Source organism: Phaenicophaeus curvirostris, chromosome 6 (assembly GCF_032191515.1).
Source record: "Phaenicophaeus curvirostris isolate KB17595 chromosome 6, BPBGC_Pcur_1.0, whole genome shotgun sequence".
Taxonomy (NCBI): domain Eukaryota; kingdom Metazoa; phylum Chordata; class Aves; order Cuculiformes; family Cuculidae; genus Phaenicophaeus; species Phaenicophaeus curvirostris.
In genome coordinates, this window is record NC_091397.1 from 37,410,019 (window position 1) to 37,430,933 (window position 20,915).

The 20,915-nt window shown below is 39.7% G+C and overlaps 1 protein-coding gene across 6 annotated transcripts in view; it reads left to right on the forward strand.

Moving 5' to 3' along the window:
- PDE1C (phosphodiesterase 1C) overlaps positions 1-20,915 on the forward strand; it is a 300,480-nt gene that overhangs the window by 115,958 nt on the left and 163,607 nt on the right. For 4 of the 6 annotated variants that reach the window (XM_069859827.1, XM_069859825.1, XM_069859829.1 and 1 more), the window contains one exon: positions 10,651-10,677. The exons of the other annotated variants lie outside the window; for them this stretch is intronic. In XM_069859827.1, coding sequence (XP_069715928.1) covers positions 10,651-10,677 — 27 coding nt within the window. The remainder of the gene's footprint in view (positions 1-10,650; positions 10,678-20,915) is intronic. 6 annotated transcript variants of the gene reach the window in all.

Here is a 20,915-nt window from a genome sequence, read left to right on the forward strand (position 1 = left end):
GGCTGAGAGAGCTGGGGTTGTTTAGCCTGGAGAAGAGGAAGCTGAGGGGTGACCTCATTGCTCTCTACAACTACCTGAAAGGAGGTTGTAGAGAGGAGGGTGCTGGCCTCTTCTTCCAAGTGACAGGGGACAGGACAAGAGGGAATGGCCTCAAGCTCCGCCAGGGGAGGTTTAGGCTAGACGTTAGGAAAAAATTCTTTACAGAAAGGGTCATTGGGCACTGGAACAGGCTGCCCAGGGAGGTGGTTGAGTCACCTTCCCTGGAGGTGTTTAAGGCACGGGTGGATGAGGTGCTGAGGGATATGGTTTAGTGTTTGATAGGAACGGTTGGACTCGATGATCCGATGGGTCTCTTCCAACCTGGTGATTCTGTGATTCTGTGACTTTTAAGATCTAAATTTGCTGTGACAACTGTGGCACCTGTATGTAGAAAGTACAGGACTTGCTTATTTAAATACATCTTTATATCTGAGGCTTCTCAAGACACCACACACACCCTCCCCTCCATGAGTGCTGTGGCATCTAAATGCTTGTGATACAGCTGGTGACAGCATGGACTAGGGCCTTAAGGAATAGAAGACTTGCAAAGTCTCCTCCATTCTCTGTATGCATGCTCCATGCGTGTTCCCAACTACCCACTCACCCATCCCAGTTCCATCTCCTGAAGTTTCCCCCCATGTGGTGACAAATTCCCATGCTGAGACCACAGGGCAGTGTTTCTGAGCAGCACACAGTGGTGGATGCTGCCTCCCTCCCTCTCTTCCTTCCCTTTGCGCTCAGTCTAATTCAGTGAAGCCAGCTGTGTGCCACAACACCCATGTCTCTCATGCCTGGGAGGGGTGGAGGAAGGAAAGATGAGCAACCTTCTTTACTCTCTGCAGAGAATAATTCTGTAGTGACATAGAAGCAGTGTTGATTGAGTAGCAGGGAGTATGCTGAAAGTGCTGAGACCTGCTGCAACCATCAAATTTGAGGACAGGAGACCCTGTGAAACCACTATTCCTCTGCAAACAGGCTTACACTGGCTGTCCTGCCATGGTTCAAATGACTTTCCTCTGTAACCTCCCTGCTCTTGGAGAAACACAGAGTGATGGGAAGCCCAAAAAAAGAGCATTGACTCATCACAAGAAGTTTAAATATTGCCATTTAATAATTGCTGTGTTAATGAGGAGGCTCTGTCCACACAATAGTAGCCCTGATTCGATACACAAACTAGGGTTGCTAAAAGGCTTGAATAGTTAAAAAAAACTACCACTGTGGTGAAGGAGAGGGTAGTTGGGAGGTGGGGTTGGGAAAGCTAGCCTTCTTTTGGAATAGGAACACTGCACCTTCGTGCAACAATTTTTTTGTCCCTTGTTTAGGCTTGTTCAACAGTAATCCGAGTGTTTCAGTTTGTAACCCAGAGTCAGGAGAGGGCCTAGCACAAAAACATGGGATTTAACATTCTGCGTCACACCAGCTGTCTACTAGCAGACAGAGGGGGTGGGTTGCGTATGGGAGGGAGGAAGGTTGGAGGGGGAGACAGTAACAAGCAAGAGTCTGATAGATTTACTAGAGCTTAGGGAAAGATGGAGATTTGTTTAGTGAGTTCATGCACACTGCTTGTCTGTTCAGATGTAATTCCAGTCCATGGTTTCTGTCTTGATATTTAATCCAGCCTATGAAGAATGATCCCCCCTACTCATTGTTGTGCATGCTGTAACTAATCATAGAGCCACCCTGCACGAAACAAAATGGACAGCTGCCTGTTTGGCTCCTGCAGAATCTGAATATGTTGATTTCACACAGTAGCAGGGATTAAAGTAAATTTTAAATCTCTATATGCTTGTTTCTTCCAGGGTCTAACAGCTTTTTGACACTGGGGGAATGGAATTCCCACTAAACGCTATTATGTGCTTCCAACATATCAATATTGCCCCTATATGTGCTCTGCAAAATTCTGCTTTGCCTTATTTCAAGGCGAAGTGCTCCCTTGTACGCTCCTTGTTGATACAACTCATTTTCAGAGGCTTTTTTCTTAGAGAGACAAACAGGATACAACTAAGGAATGCACAGGATGGATTGCATGTATGCTCCCTTTTTTTCTTTGAGACATTGTAATAGCAAGGAAGCCGCGTCCCACTTGTGGAGGTCACTGTTGCTGTGCAAACACAATGTGAAGCACATCTATTGCTCAGAGCAGCAGGGAGGTATTCTTCCCTCCCAGCCCCTCTGATCCCATTGTTCACTAAGTGCCACGATTTCTTCCAGTGGGAGAGGTTACAGAATGGGCTTGTTGGAGTACCACCCATCCTGTACTTTGCAGGTCATCACCTTTACTACTTTCAGAGCCAAATGTTCCATAACTCATCTGGAGTGGCCAGCTAGAAAGCAGCCCTCGGCCAGACTAAGTATAACTGTATCTTTCAAGGAGTAAATATGCAAAGGTCATGCACTGCGGTGATTCGACAGTCTTTCTGGTTTTGTTTTTTTGGGGTTTATTTTTGGTTTTTTGTCTTTTTTTTTTCTTGAATATTGAGAACTACTCCAAATCCTTTTTGGACCTCAGGACTTTATTTTCCTGAACTGTACTTTCCTGTAACTAGATTTTTATAAGCACACACATTTCTTGAGAATGTCATGTGTGTGAAGCACAAGAGAATTTTCTTGTTGTGTATTAAAAACAGAATGAGCAGTAGATTGTAATCTTTTCAAAGGGTTGGATTTTAGAAACAGGCTCATTTTGCATTTTACTTCCTATTTTCCTTCAGCTAAATCCACAGCAACTGCAATGGGAGGGGGTTTGTTTGCTTCTGTGTTTTGTTACTTTGTTAGTGATTTTCTTTCTTTCTTTCTTTTTTTTTTTAACATATGGAGTGATAGAAAACCGAATAAATATACAGGGAGAACCTCACAGTTTTAGTAATTGTACTGGCTCTTTACAACATCTGCATGAATTAATTAATATTTTTAGGTTTTAGAATAACATTTGCTGACTTTTTTTATAGTTAAGATGCCAACACATTAAAATCCTGCTCCAGTTTGTTTCCCAGTACAGGGCAGTTCCAGTGCCAAATTTGTCCTTCTGATTTGGCATTACCGGAAAACCTCACTTGGAGATGAAGCTGGAGTGCTCAGCTGTTCTCACAGGGTTCACAGCATTCCTTGCAGATGTTTGTACCTCAGACTGTCTTGCTCAAATCTTCCTATACATACAGTTTCCAATGCAGATCAATTAAGTAAACTTTTCCTTTGCTGCTTTTTCTCCTTGTTTGGTATGCGTACTGTGGCATGGAAAGATACACAGCAGTTACCTTGCCTCTTCTGGTAGCCAGGGGCTTTTATCAAAGTCTGAGCAAGTCATGATTGCCTTTTATTGAAATGAAGCTAAACAAAATCATGATGATTGATCACAGACCATCTTTATGTCAGCAGAAAATTAAAAAAAAGGAAACAACTTTAGTTAATATACCTCTCAAGCTACTGCTTGAATAAAAGCACTTTAAAGTGTATAGGGTCCTGCCCAAGGTCATCAGGGCATTTAGACTAGACGAGATGAGATGTGATGAAGCCCAGGGTCTAATTTGTAGTGCCAAGTAGGTCAAGTTACTTACAATCTCATTGTCTGCAGGGGCAAATCTCAAGAGCTACTCTGTTCTTACCCTATCCCTCTCCCCCTTCCTGCTTACCTTTCTGCATACTCGAATCCCTGCTTTGCTAGGAAATTAGTGCCCAGCACTCTGGCTGTGTGAAAAACTAATGAGTTTGGACTCGAGTGCAATTTAAGATCATCAGTCCTCATGAGACCATATAGCATAATAGTGTCCTTTATGTCAGATCATATCCATCACCCACATCTGAAACATCCCCAGGCTCTGTCCACCCTGTATTAAATGAGTAGAGAAGGGGTTGCAGGTACCTTGAGCTGTACTGCAGAACCAATTCCCCACCCTCTGCTCTGTCAGAGAGGCTTTTCTGCAAGAATTTAAACACATTACCTCTCCAACTACACTTCACATGGACCTTGTAAACACATTATACTCCAAATGACTAAGTGGGAAGCTGTTTTAGGTAAGAGCCCTGTCATGGCAAAAGTTCACAGCAAAGCAGAGGTAACACAAGAGACATTGATTGATTGTTCATATGTCCTAATGACTGCAATCCATTTTGGAGATGAAGCTGTGAGTTCCTTTTTATGCCCAGTTACTTAGAAAACTCAGTAGCTAGGCTGGTGAAATCCAACAATCAGCCAGATCAGCTAAAACTTATCAAAATAGCATTTTCCTTAGGCAAAATCAGTGGCAATATTTTCTGACCTTGACTTATTTATGTACATTATTTACTGATTGTGAGTTGCGTGCAAGCTTCAGTTCCACCTTGTCGCAGTATTTCTTGTTTCAAGATGTGAATGTTTTCCCATCATTTTTCTGTGATTGCACTGCTTTAACATAGCACGATACACTGGTAAACAGAATAAATGACTTTTTTGGGTTTTTTTTAATTGACTGTAGAGCAAGTAAAGCAAGAAATCTGGTCTTCCTGTTTCAGTTAGGAATTAAAAACCCATCAGGAGCTGATGGCTTCATACTCTTTAAAGTCTGGTGATCTCAGTATATTTCTGTGTTCTGGTCAGGGCTCCCACGGGATCCTGAGCTTTGACAGATGCTGGTCTGTGGTCTGTGTTGTGAGACTGCTTTTTTTGTGAATTGATTTGTACATGGTTATTAATATAGGCTTTGGTAGTGTAATATAAATGCATCACTAATCCTGAGATGATGACGATTAATTGGTAATGCACTGCATGATTCAGAATATTGAGCTGTTGGGAGAGAAGATTTCCAATTTATTTAAGTGATCCCATCAGTCCAAAAATCTAGCTTGATCTGAGCCCCCAGCTTCCTCTACCTGGGCGTGGTATGCAGGGTAATGTTGTCTGCCCCTGGTGCAAGCTTTTATACCACTGATACAGCCAGGGAGGGCACTTGGGCTTGGGATCTGGGAAATACTCTTAATTCTGCTGCCTAGACAAGGCCCTTAAGGAGAAATTTTGGGGATTCCGGGCCAATAAATTGGAAGGATTTTGAGACTAAAGCAGTAAACATGAATTATGGTAGACTCTTACAGAAAAATGAAGGGGAGTGGTATCGTTCAGTAAAACCATAGATTCACTGCTAGACAACAAAAGAGCAGGAAGAACCTTCTAGATTTGACCTGTAGGCAGTCTTGTTTCTGTTTTGCCAAATTTCATCACTTAGCTCATTGTTGGTTTGCTAAACTAGGAAACTTTTAGTAGTGTAATCTTAAAATCTTTTCTAGCATCAGAAGCCCAACTCTTGCAGAAAAGAAAAAGATTGGTGAGAATGTACATCTTAAGAGGTGGATGTTTCATCCTGGTAAAGCAGCTTTTTCTCTCTGCACTTCCAATCGAGCTGCTGAGAGGAGCCCTGTAGGGAAGCAGAGATAAATAAGTCTGGCTTGTGTGAGCTACAGGCGTGGTGGGATCCCAGTACTGAAGGACAGACATTGTTTGGTGCTTTTGCTAATGGATGATTAAGCTCCCACTCACATCTTAAACATGGTAATTATAAAGCTTCTAAATATAGAAGAGGAAAAGTCCCTCTTTCTCATTGAGCCTATGAATAACATAATATATTTGTTTGTGGTGACTGTTTTCTTTACTTCCAAAGTTCCTCTGAAGAAGTAGTTTTTGTAAACTGTTCCTCTTCAGGCAAGAGTTTCCTTTATCCACATGTAGCTCTGATCGTGTCAGTGCCAAAAATTAAGTTGTATAAAGGTGTAAAGCTCTGGTGAGGCTTGCTGCATCTGCAGAAGGAGTTAGAGTCCTGGTAGGTTTTTTTGCCTCTCTGCATCCACTATAGAGGCAGCAGTATGAAATCCAATATCATCACTTTAAGCCAACGTTGTTGGCAGTTTAAGCCAAATTGCTGAACTTTGCACTGAAACAGCTGGTGCCCAGGGATGCGCTCGCATCCACCAGCTGGACCGTGAGGGTCCTGACCCATGGCTGAGTATAAAGCAAGTGGTGGCTGGGGGTAATGTCTTTTTAAACCACTGCAGCAGATTCACAGTAGCTAGTCACTCACTGCTCTAAAAAGTTGCCCTCTTTCCTGAATAAGCACAGATCCAGCCTGAAAGCAGATCCTGCATTAGGTCCAGGCTTGTGCATTGTCAGCTGGTGATATGAAGGGGAAAGCACAGGCCACTGAGTTTTCAGGACTTCAGAAGATCTATCTAGCTTGCTAAACTGCTTTGACCAATGGTATGTGCACTCTGAACCCATTGCAATAGCCAAGCAAAACAAAATGTTTTAGATTAAGTCACTGTCACCACCATATTTGAGCTTCAGCCCCAAAATTGAGTCACTTGCCCCTCTTAGCCAGACTAACGACAACCTTGTAGCACTTGGAATTCCTGAGCTGGGAAGCATTAACTCACTGAAAAGCATTGCTACGCTCACCTGTGTGTACCTCAGGTGCTTAACTACACACCTGTCTGCTGGTGGCCTAAGGCTGAGCACCGCACTGAAGTTGTGAGCCTGCAGACACCTTACCAAGGGCAAATATAACTCTTTTCCCCTAGTACCAGTGTGAGCAGTGTGCGTTACTCATTAACTTTCAGATTTAACATAAATTTCTAGGAAGCGAGTTAGGCAAATATCTTCCTATTACTTCTGCAGCACCCACAGTTTTATTCCATATACTGAAAAGATGCTATTAATACCAAACCCTGTGGAATACATGTGGAATAACATCATGTTAACCAAGCCACTATTATGAGTAAAAAAATTTAAGTGGTTTAGGTAATGCTTCAGAGGCTGTGTAGGAGTAAAAGAGCAATTAATTTAGTAGTTGGTGTTCCAAGTTGTATGATTATGGGGCAAAAACAAAGTAGCTGGCAGAGGAAGTTAATTCTCCCAACCCCTCCACCCTCACTCCTCTCCATGCCTACTCAGTCAGACTAGCTCACTCACCTCTCTCAGAAGACAAAGAAGGGGAAATATGGGAGTATGATTTGTCTGGGGGTGTACTAGAATTAAATGGTAGAGGTAGAAACATAACCCCAGAAACAGATACTTAGCCTTGAAGAAGCTGGTGGGTATCAAAGCACAAAAAGGCTTTGCACATCTGTTTATTTCAGTGGCAGTTGAACGCCCATGCAGCTGTAGCTAGATTCATGTTGTGCTTGCTTAAATACCTTCAAAAGTCTGTCCTAATTTTATGTTGGGCCAGTAAATTGTGTTGTTCCTCTGACCATACAGTGGATTCATTCATCCCCAGGAGTGCAGATACTGAAATAGTGAGCTCAACTCTCTTGTTGACTTCATCTCATTTGAGTCAGAGGTTTTATCTTACCCACCACTTTGTTTAATTTTGATTGTTAAGAAATACCTATTTTTAAAACTCTTACTGAGTTTGTTTTTTTCATCCAGCAGCCTTCTTTTAATAGGATTGACTCACTTCATTCTATGCTTGTACAAGTGTAATTGCATTGAGTGAAGTTACACAAGTAATATAGGGCCTGCCTAGTGCGAGTCACCTGCTAATTCTCCTCAGAATAACAAAAAAAATCTACCTTGTTCTAATTTATTTTTTTTAGTGTAAGCTAAATGTAGACCTATGAGTAATACATTCCACAGCAGGAAGCAGGAATTGAATGGATGTGGCAGTTCTTCTGGCACGGCACCTATATGCAGTGGGAAAAGAAACTGAATTTACACAGATATGGTAATATCCATAAGCCTCTTGCCAGGCATGAACACAGGACATCCCACAGGTATGGGAAGCTTTAAAGCCACCTCCTTTAGGTTTCTCTCATTCTTTTCCTCCTGGGAAAGAGAGATACCTTGGGTTTGTTCAGAAAATCACATCCCCTGAGTTTGACTGGAAGACGTGCATTTTTCCAGGTTTATCCCAGAGCATCTGCTAAAGGCAATTTAGCAACTAGTTCCTTTCTGCATAGACTCCTCCTGGGGAAATAAACCAGGACAGCCTGTCCCATATCTTTTTAAAAATAAACAACCAGCCAAAAAAAAAAATCCCAACACTCCAACCAAGCAAACCCAAATCCTCACACCTCCAGTTTTCCCTTGTGAATTCACATATGACTACTGATTGCAGCCACCCTGAGGTGCAGACCATGGTATTAAAAGAAGCACCTTCTAATTTCCTTGTTTGCAATTATCTCATTTAATGGAAGGCAGGTGTAAGCAGTCGTTTGTAAGTGTAAAGCAGGTAGATGTCAACATTGTCTGTGTTTCCAGAGGCAAGCTGGAGGTTATACTTCAAAACAGCTTTATGGTATCAACACCATCGTTTTATAATCTTAGTAAGTAGTATTGTCAGACCTTGTTTTTGAAATGCTGGAAGTTCAGGCATATCTGATTTTTTGTCTGGATATCACAAGCTTCTAGTGGTGTTCTTTTTTAAGTAAGTACGTGCAGTAGCGATACTGAATCTGAAAAGAAGTGTTCCTTTAGTTATATTCTCTTCAACTATAACACACAAATTCAGTACCAGTAAAGGCAGCCACTAACTTGGTACATCTAAACATTCACTGTAATTGGACTGCAGGTGTGGAAACAATAAATGACAGTAGTAATAAAAAATGTATGCATATTTTTTAAAACTCTTATGACTAGGCAAATTCTTTTTTTCCCAGTACTGTTTGTGGTGGTATGCACATTCCTAATGCAGTAAAAATATTCTTGAGTAAAAGGAGCATTAAAGATGTAACAGATAAGAAAAATAAGGTTATTACCAATGCAAAGCACTGTGAGGCTGGCTCACCTCCTTAAAATATATAAGGAAATTCTAGCTAATCAGGAGTTAATAAATGGTGTCTTTGCTAAATGTGAAGCTTGGCTGAAAGAGAAGCACTTCTAAAATGATATGCAACTCAGTAACCAATAAACGGAAAAATAGTTCTGACAGTGCTAGAATGCACCATAAGGCACTTTCAGAAAAGGAAAAAAAAATCTTGTAAATACCTTCACTTGAAAATTTTAGAAGTTATCTAGTAGAAATTAAAAAATAAACAAATTTGGATTTATTTGGAGTAAGGTATTTTAGTCAAACTGAATTGGAATGGACGCTCAGGTGGTTTTCTTTTCAGGATTTTCTTTTTGCAAGAAAATTTAGTGAAGTTCTGTATTTGTCAGAACATAACTTCTGGATCTAAACTCTCCAAAATGAAATTTCTACTTTTCATCCTTCTGAAATTAAAATTAAAAATTCTTTTAGAATCAGACATATCCAAGTGGGCTTCTGCTTTTATGTGTCAGCATCCTGAATGCCAGTAAGCTAGAATCCCAATACTGCTATGAATGTTTGCTTTTTTACTGCTTTACATCTCTTCAAGTTTAAGTAAGTAATTCGTCACACGTTAAAGTGCAAATGTAATATATTAAAGTCCTTTTGAATATTTAGGATTTCTATGATTCTGGCATGGTCAGAATACAGAAGCAAGTACAAGCATGAGCATGATTTTTAAAGGTAATATTAGATGAAACATTTAATAGGCAGAAAGCATTATTCATGCGTCTTTACAATATTTCTTCTTATTTTTAAGAAATAGTACCCCTTGTTTGGGATTTCTGGGCCTGTCTTAGCCACAATTTTCCATGTGCAGAAGTATCAGAGATGAAAAAGCAGAACTTGATGCTTATAGCAGTATACTCATTCTAACAATATTGCCTGCTCATTGAAAAGTTGGGAACCATCTGCTAGTGTGTGGCTAAAGAACAGTGTATTAATCTTGCAGTCCTTGTCACAGTCCACACTGAGACTTGTTCCCATCACTACGTGTGAGATTTAAAGACTATTAGTTTTACTTTACAACATACAGGCAGAGCTGAGCACAAGGGAAATAAATGCTCTGTTTTACCAGGCACTGTGCAAAGTCATTTGAAAATTCTGTTATAGCATCAAGAGCACACAGATAACAGACAGCACCAATACACCTCCACAGCTAACTGTATAGCCACATAGATAGCCATGCATCACGGCACGTGATTATTGCCTTACTCTGAGCATTGGCAGTTTATGCCATTGCCTGCTGTAGAAGACATTCCTAGTCTTGGGCTTCGGTCAGTTGGGTCCCAAGATAGGTGCAGTGAAGTGAAGTTGGGAGTTGGTGGAGTAGGGATCTTGTTAGGATCTAGACTTACTTTTTAGAGCAAGGCAGCTATCAGATCCCTGAGATTTTCCACTGAGTGATCACAGGCAGTGTGGTTGGGTACATCACATCACCACCCCTCCATCTTAGTGTGCTCTCCACAGATAAGGCCATACTCGTCTGCTGGATGGAGACATGAAACCTAATTTACTACCAGTAAGCAGAAGTAAGTCTCTGCCACTTGGACTTCCTGCTAAGTCATTTAGAGTAGTAACTCATCCTTTCCTAGCTACAGCAATCCTGTCTTAAAAGAAAGGGCAAGCAAGACATGCATACAGGCAAACATACACCTTTTTCTACTGAAGTTAGTGGCAACCACCATTGAGGTTAGCAGAAGGGAATGACTAGATCAGTTTTGGGGCAATTTCATGGCAGAAGTGACTTTGCTTAATTGCTCCTAATTTCTGACCCTCTCCTTTTCTCCTCCTTACCAGTGGAGTCTTCTTATCTCAGTTGTGTTTTGTTCTTTTCCTGCAGGAGAAAATACAAGAAAACATCACAGAGGTAAGAGTAATCACAGAGGACTAGAAGATGTTTGTGAGTCATCTGTCTCTTTTTGTTAGTGTGTTTGAAGGAGGATTTTCCTGTTACCAGATTAGTTTTATTCCTGGGGAAATGCCATTCTACTGGTTGTTTTCCCCTTTGGAGGTCCATCATGCACTGCTGCTGCTCCAGATCCCCTCTGCTGCTAACGGTAGTCCTCCCCTCTGACGTTAGTGGTAGTTCTCAGAACAGAAATATTTATTATCCTTGAAGGTCAAACCCTAATAAATATCACTCTGTTCCTTCTGCAAGATCTGCTGGTTCTAACTCCTATCACTTACTCATGCCGTAAAACCAAAATGGATTGTGGACTCATAGTGTTGCTAATGATCTGTGCCTTTGCAGGAGACTGAAGCAAAACAGGGATCCTGTTGATTAACAGGCCTTGTTACAGGTAGCTGATCTAGTTATCTTACTGCCTCCTTGCAGCAGGGAGGTCTAGTGGGGGTCTGTGAAAGATTCATTTTTCTTTGGAGCACTTGTGCTTGGTTCCTTCAAAGCACCACTTTGCAGCACAAAGTTTTTTGGTGCTGAGCTTACTCCCCCTCCCCTGCATGTGCAGTATTAATTGGTGACTTAATCTCATGGCGTGCTGAGCATCTTTAGTTCATGTTGACTTTAACTGGATCTGAGACTCCTGCAGAGTGCTGCCTAAAGACTAAACCCTGCAGCTCTGCTGAATGTGCCCTTTAATGTTGTGTGATGATTGAAGGAGTTGGCAGATAAGCCAATGCGGTTATGTGATGAGCTAAGACTTCACAGCCACCCCTCCCATTTGGTATCATCCTATGCCGAAGATGATCACTCCAATGCATCACTAACAGGGCAAGTATGTGTGTGCTTGTGTGTCACAGCCACAAGAGACTGAAGTGTGGTGGCTTGAGTCATGGATGAGGTGGGTTTGAGCTATGACAGCGTAATGAAAAATGTGGGCATGGAGATTTCTGTGCTGAACTGTGCAGGTGGGAATTATGTCATGTGAGAGACAAGAACAAGCAGAAGGTAAACATGCTCCCAGTTGTTTTCCTAAATGTGAAGCTGACACTGTAGTTCTGTTTGAAGCTCTGCTTTCTCCCAGTTTCCCTTGCTGCTGCCATGGTTGTTAATTAAACGTGTCTCTGACAAGAGGTCCTGAGTTGCTGCAAGAGGATTTGTTCTGGGGCTGAGATGGTTTCCAGAATGAATGATCTCTGTGTGTGTGTCTGTCCCCTGCACTGCTCGCATTGTCCTGATTACTGTGTCTTATTTCAGTGTGCTTTCTACATACGTAATCATTGCATCAGAGAGGTCTGTGTTCAGCATCTCTTCTGTATGGGAGAGTTTCTGTAAGCCTTGGAAGAGAGGTGAGGGCTGTCAAAAGCTCCCATAAGCCCAACACACAGTTGTGTCAACAATATACAGAGAACTGAATGCATCAGACTCTTTAAACATAACATTACAGGGTTAAGTTTCGTGCCCCTTGGGATTTTGAACCTTTATTCTTTTGCATACTGCTGCCTGACTGACAGTGTGTGCCCTCATGGCAGCTGTGCAGATGGCCTTTTTGGCCCTCTCATGTCTAACAACTGATACAAGTTCTACAGAGGCAAGAGGCCACCCCAAGTACAAGGACACAGCAATTGTTCAGCAGCTATTCACAGAATCACAGTAGGCACTAGGTGCTGTCCAGGGGGGCTGTGTAGCTTGGTGGGGTGGCTGCTGTGGCTGGAAACCATGCTTTGCCAGCATCTATGGCAAATTAGTTGGCTAGTAAGCTTCTGATTTGAATTTGCCACCTGCTGTGTGATGAAAGTATGATTCTAAATGGGAAATTTCAAGTACTGCTATCTGATGCAGAAGTCTAATATCCATCAAAAGGAAGTAGTAGAATAGCAGTTCATTTAAAGGCTAGTTTTAAATAGCGTCTTTGTTGAACTGGTAATTCCAGCAATGGACATAAACTGTTTATTTGGGTCAAGTCTCCATGTTTGTTTCCCACATCTGTCTGTTGTGGGGTTTTCAGTTTTCCTTTGTTAAATTTTTTTATTCAAAATGATCTTGGAAATTCTTACATCACCAGGCTCTGGAGGGTTACTGGCAGTTGAACTGAAAAGACCTTTTGCTTGCTTTTGCATCTCCTTCCTTTTTTTCCTCTTTGGAGAGTATTATCACATAAGAATGCTTATCTGATAGTAAGTAGTACTTAGCTATGTAGGGGAAACACTGCTATCCTCTATGCCTTGCAGTGTAAAGAAAGAGTTTCCAGAGTGCAGACCTATTGAGGAGGAATATGAGGTCCTTGCAAGAATACTTGAGAAGGAAGAGTTGGAGTAAAATATGAGGCATTCTAAAATGACAATTGGAAATGACAGACATTGACTTTTGCATTGATCATGCTGTTAGCTGAGTTGGCTTCTGTAACAATAATGTATTGATATGATTTTCCTCATAAACTTGGAAGCTGTCTAGACGACCCTAATTTCATTAGTCCCAACCTAGTAATTGCACCTGAACCACTGAACTGTGATGTAGATTAATCACTGCAATACTAGAGAAGCAGGATATTTAAGCAGAATTTAGGTCATATATCATTCTCCCATCTCATTCCTCTCAAGTAAGTGAATAGTGGCTAGCTTGTTAAATAGTGACTGGAGAGGTAGGGAGCAAGAGGGGTGAACTGGATAGGAAGCCAAAGCTCTCTTGAACTTTCAGGTCCTGGGCTGGTTTACTTTCTCTGGAGCACCTGAGAACCTCAATTATGTTTGATTTGACTGTTGAGACTCTCAGTTATCCTAAAGACAGCCACCTGTGGGCTGCTTGTATTTTCCTGGGAGATACTCACAACTTCAGCTTCCTGCTGAAAGGGAAATGAGCCTTTCAAGTAGCCTTTGGTAATCCCCTTCTGGATTACCTTGTTCTACTTGGGTGACATTCGTCAAGTTCTGTACTTCTAAGGGTTCACTGAAATCCTATTCATCTTCTCAAAATTTGTCAGAAAAATTATCTAGGTTAGTTTCCACAGCATGCTTTTCCCCTGTTACAATCCACAGCCATGCATTTTTACACTGCCAGTAACACAGAACTGCGTGAGTTGGTTTACTTTACCTACATGTTGGTTAATTGTGCAGTTTATTTTTCTGTTAAGATGCAAATGCTTCTTTTACAGTGAATAGATAAGAAGTCAAGCAAAAAGAGTCCTGATATTTTATCCACCATGGATGTTCGTTTGTTTGTTTTTTTCCCTAAGTGCCTGTTAATGCTCTACATGGATTATGAAGTAGAAAAGGAAATGTAACCAAAGTGCCTCTGAAATATGACTGTGACCTTGAAAGAAGCATCCTAAGGGGCCCTGCAAAATTTACTAATGTGATTTCTTTTTAAAAGATGGTACTCTAATTAAAGAAAGGTTGGCATCTGATACAAACCACATGGCCGGAACATATAGCCTTCTCTAATTTTCAGAAGGGGCTTTTTGTTTCCACTTCAGACAATCAAGCAGTAACCTCAGAATCGAAGATCTTCTTTTCCATCCCTTTCCTATACTTCCCCATTCTTTCTCATCTGTACCTGTACTTCTCAATTCCAGTTTGCTCCAGTATTTAGTTAATAAACTCTTGGAGGAAAATGCGAATGTGAACATGTTCTTCCTTAAAAAAAAAATGTAATATTAGTGCGTAGCACAAGAGGTGAAACCATACAGGCATATATGATGTGTAAGTGGAAAAGTATGGTGTGTTTTTTCCTAACGTTAGTTCGTAGTCATCTTCAGGGTTACCCATGCTGATATGTCTTTAGATTAAAACGGTCCACTGTTTTTTTTAGACTATTTAAAAATGCAGGCAAATTTATAGCCTTGCAAGTCTCATTCTAGGCTGGCTTTAAGTTAGCTATTTACTTGAGACTAGATCCTGTGACGAAAACTCTGTGCTGCAATTAATCTCACCATTTGCGGCTATTAGGTCACAGTAAAGGTATCTTCATTGGAATGAAGCATCAGTGCTCTCTCAAAGCTGGTCATGTTATATGTGGTAGGAGTTGTCAGGTTGATAGGTTAATGTACACAGAAGGTCTGCATGTCATTTCTTCCAGCTCTTCATGCTTGAGAACATCACTCTGGCCCTGATTAACTCTTGGCATTCATTGACTCACTTCATTTGACAATATGCTTAGTCCTTAGTTCTGATACCATTTCATTTCCACAGCTTATCTATTGACCTTGCAAGGTTATCTTAATTACAAATAATAAAAATAACCCTAATTCCTTAAGCTGTGCAAGTAATTTTAATACTACTTAGCTGAAGTTTTTTCTTTATATGTAGTACTCAAGCAGCTCCAGCAATATAGGACACATTAAAGGTTGTTATCCTCATGAGTGACACACACTCACAATGCATGACTTTGTGTCAAATTTCTTTGTGAAGTGCAGTCTTTTGGATGCTTAGACCTTCTTAGCTCCCTGTAGCTTCAGTAGAACTTCTTGAAACTCCATTTTAGGGGAAGCAACGTTAAATTTTGAATTCAAGACTGCTGGATGTTGTGCAAAATATATGCTGACTTAATTTGTAATATCACAAGTTCAGCTGTTATGTTAAATTTAAAGAATACTTAATATCAGTAAAAAAAAATATTGATTTGTTGAGTGTTCTGTATTCATTGCACTGCAGAATCACTCGTGCTTTAGGAAAAAATTGGACATTGTCATGTAAGTAAAGCTTATAATTAATCTTTATGCAAAGCAGGCAAGTTAAAGTGGCACTGGCAGACTTAATTCCATATTTCCAAGCTTTCCTGGTGCTTGACTTTGCAACCTGAATGATCTTCTAATGTAGTTTAAGTGCAATTACACAGGTCTGAAAAAGAGGCTGCAGTTCAAGTTAACAAAGCTAAGAGAAGTTTGTGCTTTAATTCAGAGATGAAGTTTATATTACTTGGCTATGTGTGTAAGGGAAACTTCATGTTGAGAAGAGAGGAGGAAACCTACCTTCTAGAAAATCCCAGTTTTAGTTGTCCTAAGGCTTTCTGTAAGAGGAAAACATTGGAAAGGGCAGAGGCTTTCACATACCCTCCTGCTTTCTGTCCTTATTTCCATCTATTTAAGAGAGCTGGAAGATGCAGTGAGATTGGACTCCATACAGATACATGATTTTATCTCCCTGCTTTTGAAATCTTGTTCAGTTTTTCTACCCTAAAAGGAGGCAGCCATTTCTCAACATGATGGCTCTGGTAGAGGAAGGTATAAATTTTGGATTCCTGACATGAGTAACAGGACTTAGTTTTATCCTGAGCAGGAGTAAGTTCAAAATAATTATGAAATGTGATTAAATAATGACCAAATCTTTCTTATGGATATCTATTCTATTTTATTCTGTATCTTATATAGTGCTGAATAATTATCAATAAATACAAGTCGCTAATGTTTAATGACTATTAAAATATTGAATATTTTGAGCATAGTTTTCCTTCTGAATTATAGCACCTAAAATATCATTGATTGTACAGAATTTATTCTATCAATAACTCGTCTTGCTTGAAAAAGAATGGACTCTGCCAGATTCGAAGATGGAAAAAGTAGCTTATGCTACTCAAATACTGTGATGACAAGTATCCTTACGTATGACAAGAAAGTTAGGTTTAAGTTTTTCCTAAATATATTCATGTTTAGGTGAAATTCAGCTATAAACTTCTGTATCTTTCAGCAGAAATGGTAACACACTCATGCTTTTGTGTTGGTCCTCTGTCTGCACATAACACTGTTTTTCAAAATGTAGTCATAATATCACTTAGATTCAGATTTTACAGATTCTGTTTGAATCAATTTGTTAGAAGTTATTTGTAGCCCCTAGAACTGCAAGATTAATTCCCTTTTTTCTAAAGTAAGATCAGTGTGAACTGAAAATTATGTTTGGAAGTCATAGATTTAAAGAAGATAAACCAGTATCAAATATTGATTAGTATCAGATATTCAAACTAAAATGACTTTGAGAAGTATTGATGCTTTCTTTTTTAAAATTCTTAGTGACTGACAAGCTTTCCTGATTGAAATCTTGGGGAGAAGAAGCAGAAGTAGTCTTGTACATTCTACTTCTCTAGGCTTTGTTATGAGAAGTTGTCTGGAAAAAAGCTGCTAATTTTTTTTTTTCTCTAGCTATGCACTAGATTAACAGGTGATTAACACTCGAGAAAGAGGTGATATAGATTAGATACATTACAGTCTTATGATATTTTGGCCAATTGCAATTTCCAACAATTACAACCAAACAAAACAGTGCACATGTGAACCTGGAAAGCTGCATGAAGGAGAATATGCCCAGTCTTCTGACACCTTCCCATTGGGTTAGTCTGGCTTCTTTCAGGGGCATCCAGTGCTCTTCTCAATGACTTATTTTCAACTAAATTGAAGTGGCTTGCTGTTTTTTTGGGGATTTTGCAGTTTTTAATCCTGTAAATATATGGAATATAATTCTGCTTGTGGGTGCACAGGTACCACTAAGTTTTCGTTTCCACTTTAGTTAATCTGAGATTCTTTACTGAAGCATGTTCAGAGAATTAAATTATGGTTTAGTGAGGGGATGTAACAGGGAGTTCTTCCATGATTTGCACATAGTTTGTGTAAGAAGGATAATAAAACAATGAAGAATTGAGTTAAGCCCTGTATTATTGCCTATTAGATATGATCTTCCTGCAAAATATTATTGATTTTTTTGTTGGTTAGTTTGAGGGGTTTTTTTTGCCCCTGAGAAGTGAATTACTCAGATTCAATGTATGCAGCCCAGTGAAACTTCCTTAGTGAAAATGACATTAACTTGGATGGTCATGTTGGAAGCATTGAAGGGAGGAAGCTAAGATGGTTGCTATTCATGTATTCCCTCTATGGATAATCAGACTTTCATTTCCCAAGTCTGGATGAAAAACACTTACACTGCTAGTTGGCTGATCTTCTTTTGGACCTTAAGGTAACTGTTAACAAAGGCAGAGGCTGTTCAGTGGAACTTATCTTTTCATTGTTTTTCTTCTTATGTGCACTGCAATTTCTTGATAATCTCTCTATGTTCACAGAAAATCTGCATAAGCACCTAAAAAATTATGTTTTTATTTTCTGAAAGTAAGTGTTGACACAAAATCTAACACACCTGTCTCCAGTCCTCTCTCATCCACCTGCCATTTCCCATTCCCCATTCTCTTGTTTCTCCCCATCTCTCTTAACTGTATGTGAATTTTTGTAATCCACAGCATAAGGAAGGCAGATATTAGTTTTGACTCTCTGTATCCCACTGGTCTTCCACTAACACACTACATGCAGAAGCACAGTCTTGTCTGTCGAAAAGCTTCCCCTCCAAGGGAAACCTTAAGAGACAAGAGGGAAACCCTAGGATTTGGAATCTCACTGCCACTTGCTGCTCCTAGGCTGTATCGTACTTCCCCTCAGTTCAGTACCTAGAATTTCCTGGGGAATAAAATGCCAAAAGAAGGAAGAAAACAAAACAATTTAAATAGTTGGTTTTTTTTATTAAATGAATGCTAAATTGTATCTAGTCAAACCAATAATCCCCACAGCTGTTAATGAGTTGACCCTTCTGAACTGGTGCTTTAAGTAGCAGATAGGTAGTCCATTCATTTTTCTCATCAGGCATTTTTAATGTACGAGCTATGGCAACTTCTAGGCAATTTTCAGTATACTGAGTAATTACGAAAAGCTGTTCATGTAAATTACCCTAAGATGCAGCATTTCCATGACTAATTCAGAACTTCTATGCCTTAGCTGTGTCTCAAATTCAATTTGAATTGATAATGAGTTGTTTTAATCCCTCTCTTTGATTTAGCAGTCAGACCAAAGGACAACATTTTTTTTGCAGGGGTAAGGAGAGGACAGATAGAATGGAAAAAAATTGTTAATGACAGACGTTATTTTGGCAGTTTATGTGGGAATGAGATTTTCACTTGGGGACCTCCTCTGGGTGCAGGCAATATGGTTAAAGTCCTGTACAAACTTCTAGCTTTCAAAACGTTGCACATCCTAAATGGGTCTCTCGCAAATGATAAGGAGAGAATCCTAAGGTATTTTGTTAAAAATCTATCAAACGAAAGGGATGAGGCATCTGTACTGAGATAGCTTGCCCCAGGAGAAAATCAGCTATCTTCTGGCATTGTGGCTTTGTGTCAAGCAAAATTTCTCACTTTTATTGTGTGTTGCACAAGTCTTATAAAATCTGGGAAAGATATAAACACTCTTTCTTCATTGCCACCTCAGTGAGTCTCTAATTTCAACTGATTAAGCTCTATGATTACTTTAGTGCACTCTTAATAGACTATTCAAATATTATGAATATTTTTTTCCCCAACAAATGCATTGGTTTTGCCCTGTTGTCCTGCCGATTTTGAGACAATAACTTGGAGATAGTGTATAAATTTAATTAGATGAAAGTTGAAGAAGTCCTCCAGATCCTCATGTCATATATTCATGGACACTACGCTCTCTAGGCCAAAGGATTCATTGCACATTAAGGTGAAAACATCTACTAGACTCTCTTGTGAAACCGTTGGCAACTCCTTGCTGAGTGCAATGTCATCTCCACAGGCCCAGGGGAGGACAGCTAGTAATATATTTTGACAGGATATCTTCCAAGTGTTAACACCAGAAATGGGAATTAAGCCTTAAATAGAAGTAAAGGACTTGGACTTCCTTTGTGTGTGCACTGCTTTTAAAAGGAATCACACATTAAGATGCTTAGTACATGTTTCAGTGAGCACCACCACAGAGAAGATTAAGAAACAATTTACTGTAGGTTTTGGCTGGTACATCTCCTTCCCTTAATCCCATCCATCTACTGATGGATGAATAATTGTTCTCCTGTTAGGGAGGAAGTTCCTGAGTAGAAACATCCAGTTGCGATGTACTTACCTGCACATACTATGTTTCACAAGGGCTTCATAAAATATCTGTGATATTTATATTGTTGATTTCTTGTTTGACCATAGTCCAAGGTACTAAAGTGCCTGATTGCATGGCTGTATGAGTGCATACATGCATGAGAGTTTTCATCATTTCCAAAGGTGTGTTGTGGGTTTTTTGTGTTGTATTGGTTTTAGGTGTTTTCCTCAGCCAGATTTTGGGAACAATTATAGTAAATAAGTGCTTTGTTTTCTCACAAGATGTAGCAACAGAACTGTAGACATCTAAACATTCAGTGCCTGGTCAGAAAAACTTTTTTAGGCTTATGCTTTCTTTTTTAATACAGCTGCTTATTTCGTTGTCATCATTCTGATTCACAGAGTACTTAAACCCACATTCTCTTTCACCTAGCTACAGCTATACCTTCAGAGAGAAGAAATAACAATTGTCTGAACATAATAAAAGTGCTATAGTTAAATCATGATTTCTTTCTGAGGTTATTACTCTTAACAGGTAAAAGTATCTTACTTCTTTTCTCCTGTGCAACATATTCAGATTTAGTGGTGCATATAATTAAGCTTCATAGCTTTTGAACCTTTCTTGACTAATATTTACATAAACCATGTTTTCAATTTATGTTTAATTATTGTTTTGATAAGGACAAGCTCTTTTTAAAATGGGGAAAAAAAATCTGTTCTTTGAAGTTTGTTGGCAGAAACATGGCTTTATGCAGCGCAGAGAATGCTCTCTGGACTTGCTGATACACATTTATTCTAGGCTTGTGGACCGTTATCTCATCAAGTTGCTTATTGGAGTCTGGGACTTAATAGTAATGAGTGGATAGGATTCCTTCTTGGATTTTAGCTTGTTCTTCCTGGTAAAATTCACAGCAGACAACACTGTGTAGGGTTTTTTTGTACCAAAAATAATGTATATTTTTTAAAATTGAGAAATCCTGACAAAATTTCAAGTGAACCAGTTCAGCACATGGAATCCAATTATTCTGATTTTTTTTTTTTTTTTTTTTTCCTGCTAAAAAGATAGTTTAAAAACTTTTTTTTTTCTCCTCTTCCTATCAAAATAGACACTACTACAACAGAGTTCTGCACGAGCTCTTAATTTCTATATTGGAGGTTTTTTCACCTACCTAACAACATTTCAATAAATTCCAGCTGTACTTAGTGACTACTGACTAAGGATGACTTCTCCAGTCTTGCCTTGTCTTGTCTTGTAGTCAAGAACAGAAATGCTTATCCACCACCCTCTGCAGGAGCTGATGGGATCCACATCCCGTAATAACAATAGTCCTGTGATTTACATCTCCTGGTTT